Source organism: Protobothrops mucrosquamatus, unplaced genomic scaffold (assembly GCF_001527695.2).
Source record: "Protobothrops mucrosquamatus isolate PMUCROS unplaced genomic scaffold, P.Mucros_1.0 scaffold4870, whole genome shotgun sequence".
NCBI lineage: Eukaryota > Metazoa > Chordata > Lepidosauria > Squamata > Viperidae > Protobothrops > Protobothrops mucrosquamatus.
The window spans coordinates 24,302-30,608 of record NW_015390758.1 but is presented as its reverse complement, the minus strand read 5'-3'; the positions used below and the strand labels follow the sequence as shown (position 1 = coordinate 30,608).

Sequence of the window (6,307 nt, the reverse complement as noted above, 5' to 3'; positions counted from 1 at the left end):
TACAGCCCTGAGGAAGTTGGCAGTTTGCCAACGAAAGCTAGGTTTTTAATTCTTGTAAGATTTCTAAAGAACAATTTTATAGGTTTTAGCCATGCATTGTCTTGTTGGTTTTAACCATTAAATATATTTTTTAGAGTCTCTTTTTTCTCCTGGTGTTCTTTACTTTTGTACTCTACTATGGATCCTCCCAGGAGTCATGCCACAGGACAATTCAGTGTGGGACAAATGGATAGTAGTGGACCTTATCTCACTTTATATTTGTATCTTCTCAACTCAGACTGGGGTGAACCAGAGCACTGAGTTACTCTTGTCTCTCTCTCTCGAGTTATCCCGCGTGTTGAATTGTCCCGCAGCGAGTTTTCCCACAGTGAGTCGACCAGGGCGAGTTGTCCCTGTCTCGAATGTGGAGTTGCAATTTGTGGTGATACATGTTTGCCGAATACAGTTAAGAGTGGTATACAATAGAAACGTGTGAGAAAAACGGAATGCTTAGTACATAGTTGATTTGATATTGCGGAGGGACAAGGCTATAAGAAATCCCTCTGGTTGTTTAATCTGTTTACGGGTAATTGTATAAGGAGTGTAGCGCCTGTAGCGTCGGTAAAAATACGCCGGATGGGAATGAGAACGTGTGTGTACTTTTGCCTGCAGATGAGCCTGCAGTGTTAGATGAGAAGATGATTCGCAGCTCACGCTGGACTGTATGAGGAAAGAATGGGTCTGAAAACGAATGCATTAAAGATGGAGGTTTTATGTAACGTGAAAATGGAGTGAACATTTGTGGGTTTATTTATAAGAAGGGAAAACTAAAGTAGATTAAATGTGTACAGTGCGTCTTAATAAAGTGCTTACCAAAAATGGACAGAGGAAATTTAAGCAAAAAGTGGTCAGAAATTGAAAGTGGTACAGGTAGTCCTCGACTTAACGGCCACAATTAGGCCCAACATTTCTGTCGCTAAGCAAGACGGTGGTTAAGTGAGTTTTGCCCCCATTGTACGGCCTTTCTTGCCGCAGCTGTTCGGTGAATTACTGCAGTTGTTAAGTTAGTCACACGGTTGTTGAGTGAGTCCGGCTTCTTCCCCGTGGACTTTGCTGGTCGGAAGGTCACAAAAAGTGATCCTCTGATCCAAGGACACCATCAGTACACGCCAATTGCCCGGCGTCTGGATTTGGATCACGTGACCGTGGGGGATGCTGCAGTGGTCGTAAGTGTGAAAAATGCTCGTGTCCCTTTTTCCAGTGCCGTTCTGTCTTGGAACGGAAACCAAATGAATTGTTGTAAGTCGAGGACTATCTGTATGGTGCACTATTGGTTGTTGAAAGAAATAAAAACAACGGCGTATAAAAACATGCCGCTGCCCACTTTGCTGCCTGGTAGGCCTCACTTAACTCCCACAACTGGGACCGGCAATTCTGTCACTAAGTGGCATAGTCATTAAGCAAGACGTGTGGTTGTGACTTGAAATCTTCCAGTTTCTCCGTTAACTCAGCTTGGCTATGAAGTGGGCAAATGGTTGCAGGGACGCTGCAGTGGCCATAAGAGGGTGAACAGGTTGTAAAGTTAATTTTTCAGTGCTACAGTAACTTTGAATGGTTATTAAAAAGGGCAGTTATTAAGTGAAGACTACCTGTAATTATTTTCTTCTTCTGAAATACTTTAAAAAAAAAATCTATAGAACAGTGGTGGCGAACCTATGGCACACGTGCCAGAGGCGGCACTCAGAGCCCTCTCTATGGGCACGCGCACCATGCCCTGGAGATGGCAACCGTCCCTCTTCAACCAGCCACCTGCTAACTCGCTGAGGTCCCACGTGGCCGGATGCATCCCAGCACGGCTGATTTCCCTCCCCCCCATCCCATCCCTCCTGGCCTTGCATGCTCTCCTTTTCCCAGGCACAACCCACTGCATCACCTCCTTAGCTGTCGGCCTGCTGTCCAGCTCAGAGGCGGCTTCTCTGAACTGCTGGCGGCGGGCTGCGGAGCCCCAGAGTGCGCTGGTCGAGGGGCCGGCAGGCTGTGGCTGCTGATGGACACTGTCGGCCCCCATGCGCTTGCTGGCCTCTGTGTGCAGGGGCCGATGGTGTCAGGCAGCAGACACCCCGGCCCCTGCCTCGCCTTGCCCTGCGACAATGGCACTCCCGCCCTGCCTCGCCTTACCCCGCAGGATGAGCCTCCTGCCCACCGCCCCACCTGCCAGAGACCCCCTGGATCTCCCCCAATCCTGTCCGGCCCCCACAGGCGTCCCTTCCTATGAGCAACATCGAGGTGACCGCACCCACCTTGGCAACACCCACCCAGTCTGCCATGACCACCACACCCATGCCCACCCAGTGGGCCACGGCGACAAATAAGTGGGTTTTGGGTTGCAGTTTGGGTACTCGGTCTCTAAAAGGTTCGCCATCACTGCTATAGATCCTAGATATAGAACCTAGAACAGTGGTTCTCAGCCTTTTTTTCACCACGGACGTCCTTTAAATACCTTTTACGGCCACGGATCCTCAATACTTAAATCATAACATTTCTTCAAGACTTCACAGACACTCCCCCCTCCCCGTGATGACATCATGGACCACAGGATGAGAACCACCGACCTAGAAGAACCAGTTGTATCATCAATGTTTCTGAGCTCTCTGAGACAAGGCCAGGAGTTAGTAATTGATAACTGACCTTCTCGTTATATCATTTATCCCCTTTATAGACACGTGGCATCCGTGAAGCCTTGAAGACACTGGAAAGCAAAGTGAAGGACCTAGAGAAAAACCAGACTACGATCCTGGCTTCACCAATCCCCGATGACAGTAGGTTTCCAATTATCATGTTTCAATCTGCCAGCGTATGACCTGTGGGCTTAAATATATAGGGTGTGTTGCAGGCCGTTGCTTACGAGGTGACACGTTCCAAAATTACAAACAGAAAACTAACTGCAAATGCTGCAATCCCTCTTTAAAGCTTTAGTTCAGTGTTTCTCAACCTTGACAATTTTAAGGCATGTGGACTTCAACTCCCAGAATTCCACAGCCAGCATTGCTGGCTGTGGAATTCTGGGAGTTGAAATCCACATGCCTTAAAATTGTCAAGGTTGAGAAACACTGCTTTAGTTAAACTAGAACCGAGGCATAAGATGACATGGGAAAGGAAATACCATCTTTGAGAAGAAATTAGCGGAAAAAGGAAACATGCTTCAAACAGGTGACTTACACAAATGAGGCAGCAAGGAAGATTAGTCAGTGTTGATCAAGAAAGCAAGAGACCTTTGGTTAGTTGAGAGTAAGAATCAGGAATAGAAACCAGTGTGGTTGACTATAACAAGAACTGAAAGAAAATGAGTTGGGTTTAAGATAGATTTAAAAATAAGGGCGAGGAATTTGTGCTATGTGAATCGAGTCAGAAGAATTATTTTGGCAGTAGAATTCTTAGTAGAAATATAAGAACTGAGGTTTGGAGAGAGAAAGAGAGAGACTACTGAAGAGAAATAACTATAAAGTACAGGGAGTCCTCACTTCCTGACTGCCTTGCTAAATGACCATTGAGAATTATGTCAGCATAAAAAAAAGTTTTGCAATCAACCCTTGAATTTATGACCATCATAATCATGTGATCACCATTCGGGCCATTTCAGAACCGGCTTGCAACAACAAACCGCGTTAATAGAGAAGACAGAAATAAAATTGTAAACTGTGGTCACGTGATATTTCGCTTAGGCAATTGAGGCACTTAGCAACAGAACTGCCAGTACCAATTGTGGTTGCTAAGCTAGAGCTACCTATACAGAAGAAAATAAGCAGTTATGAATCAGACTTTTCAGCACAGGAATAAAGGAGACAGATTTTTGCAGGATTGGTTAGGAAGAAGTTGGTGTGACGTACAATGGATTGCAGGTAGCAATAGACTTATATACCGCTTCACGCTGCTTTACAGCCCTCTCTAAGCAGTTTACAGAGTCAGCCTGTTGCCCCCAACAATCTGGATCCTCATTTTTACCGACTCCAGAAGGATGGAAGGCTGAGTCAACCTTGAGCTGCTCTGAATTGAACTCCTGGCAGTCGGCACAATTAGCCCGCAATACTGCATTCTAACCACTGCGTCACCACAGCAGTCCTTGCTTAGCGACTGCCTCAGACAACTATTCCTAGTTACAGTGAAAAGTAACTTTCTGACTAATTGCCCGCATTTGCACTTCTGTCTCTCAGTCAGAGGTTTGCCATTACAGTCAGTTGATAGGGGTCTCCTGTGTAAAATCACAAACAGTCATGATCACATCATTTTTCGCTTTGTGGCTGCTTTGCTTAATTGGGTTGATGGGTCCCTATTGCTGTTCGCTAAACGAGGACTAAATTTGTTCCCCTCATTTACAGATAGTTTCCTGATTAGTTTCCCGGAGGAAAGGTGGGAGGGGGGGCAGCGTAGCTCAGTTGCAAAGCTTGCAAGAATTGGATATGATGAAAAATAGCACCTTCTTGAATTTTCACTTGTGTTTTCTTAGACACGAAGCAAGGCCTACAAAAGCTGCGCGAAGAGATCGAGCAGTTGGCGAAAGACACCAGAGCCCGTCTGAAGAGTGAGTGCGCACAACTTACGAGGAAAACAAAGAGGGTTGTATCTTGACTCTTCGGCTTGGGAATTAGTATCTAGTGCTCTGAAAAATTAAATATTTTAGTCCTCAGATCTCTCTTTCTTGAAATAAGCATTACAATCTCATTGTAGCCACTTTTTGATTATGTAGAAATTGAGCCTACGAAAGAGGAACAAGATGAGAACAGAAATTCATTCAACAACCGAATGAAGAGGAATCAGGTGAGAAGCAACGCAAACGGTTGCCTTGATGGGGAAGCAAGCTGAGGAGGCGGAAATGGTCTGCATAACTCATTATGTACATTTCTGCTTCAGCATGGGATCCTTACCCAACAATTCTTGGATCTCATCAATAAATGCAACACCATACAATCTGACTACCGAGACCGAAATCTGGAGCGCATCAAACGGCATCTACAGATTAGTGAGTATTTGTGGTTGCCTTTGCTAGGCACAGAAAATACTGCATTTTAATGTCAAATCATCTTGTAGGATTGCCCCAAATCATGGGCCTGCTGTAGAAAGAGTGTGACAGCCAAAGATACTTGGATATTTTATGGCTAAGGCAAGTCCCAGAGGGTGGCCAGTTAGCTGCTCAGCCAGATTCAAAATATTAGTTATTTGGGACAAAGATACATAAAACTCCCCTAAATTCAGCTGAAGATGGTAGCCTGGTAACGAAACGTTCGGAAACAAACCCACAAGCTCGGAGAATGAACCTTCACTCTCATCCTACACCTGAGCTACAGATATTTGCCACTATTGCAAATAAAGGTACCTGTTAGAGCAGGGCTTTTCAACCAGGGGTACGGGTACCACCTGTGGTACATTGGCACCTGGCAGGTGGTACGCGACCATCCTAGAAAAATGGTAGCGGGGAAGGGGAATGAGCTGAACCGGTGGCAGCACCGCACAAGCCTGAGCGAGAGATGGCTGGAGCTGCAGGGCTGTCAGGGCTCAGCGGAAGCGCCAGGATCAGCACCAGGATCCAGCTGGAGTTCGTCGCTGATCCTGGTGCTTCTGCTGAACCCAGAAGAAGCGCCGATCAGCTGGAATGTTGCAGCCTCTCCAGGGTCTTGTGATTTACATTCAGATGCTTGGCAACTGATTCATATTTATGACGGTCACAGTGTCCCAGGGTCATGTGAAGTGACCAAAACCTGCTGCAACCACCCATCCGACGGGGGGAATAAAAACCAAACACCCCACCCCACCCCCGCTGCCAATCCTCAACAGAAATGCTCACAACAATGAAAACCTCGGACAGGAGGAAGAGCGCCACCGGGCAGGCAGGCAGGTGTCTTGCTCGGCTGCTGCTTGGGGGGCACTTTTTTCAGTGCCATTGTAACTTCGAACAGTCACTAAGCAAACTGTTGTAAGTCGAGGACTACCTGTATTTTATCACTTTTTCCTTTTTTTTTTTTTTTGGTCATCAAGTTTTTGACACGTTGTAAGGTGACTGGTGGTACTCGGAGGTTGCCATATAATAATAATAATAATAATAATTTAATTTGTACCCCGCCCTTCTCCTCACCGGACTCAGGGTGGCTAACAGCCTTATAAAACCACAGTACAATAAATATCATTAAAACCAAATTAAAAGAAAATATTTGAAAAGGCCAATCGTTAAAATTACCCTTAAAATTACCCTTAAAAACCCCACTAAAATTCCCTAGGCCAGACCCGCTTGTTGAAAAAGCCATGTCTTTAGGGCGCGGCGGAAGGAGGGGAGATC

General features: G+C 45.9%; 1 protein-coding gene across 1 annotated transcript in view; it reads left to right on the top strand.

The window, feature by feature from the left end:
- The window catches only part of LOC107299401 (syntaxin-4-like), a 31,101-nt gene that overhangs the window by 9,773 nt on the left and 15,021 nt on the right, over positions 1-6,307 (top strand). The window contains exons 3-6 of the mRNA XM_015828764.1: positions 2,699-2,798; positions 4,484-4,558; positions 4,724-4,794; positions 4,888-4,996. Of these exons, the coding sequence (XP_015684250.1) occupies positions 2,699-2,798; positions 4,484-4,558; positions 4,724-4,794; positions 4,888-4,996 (355 nt within the window). The remainder of the gene's footprint in view (positions 1-2,698; positions 2,799-4,483; positions 4,559-4,723; positions 4,795-4,887; positions 4,997-6,307) is intronic.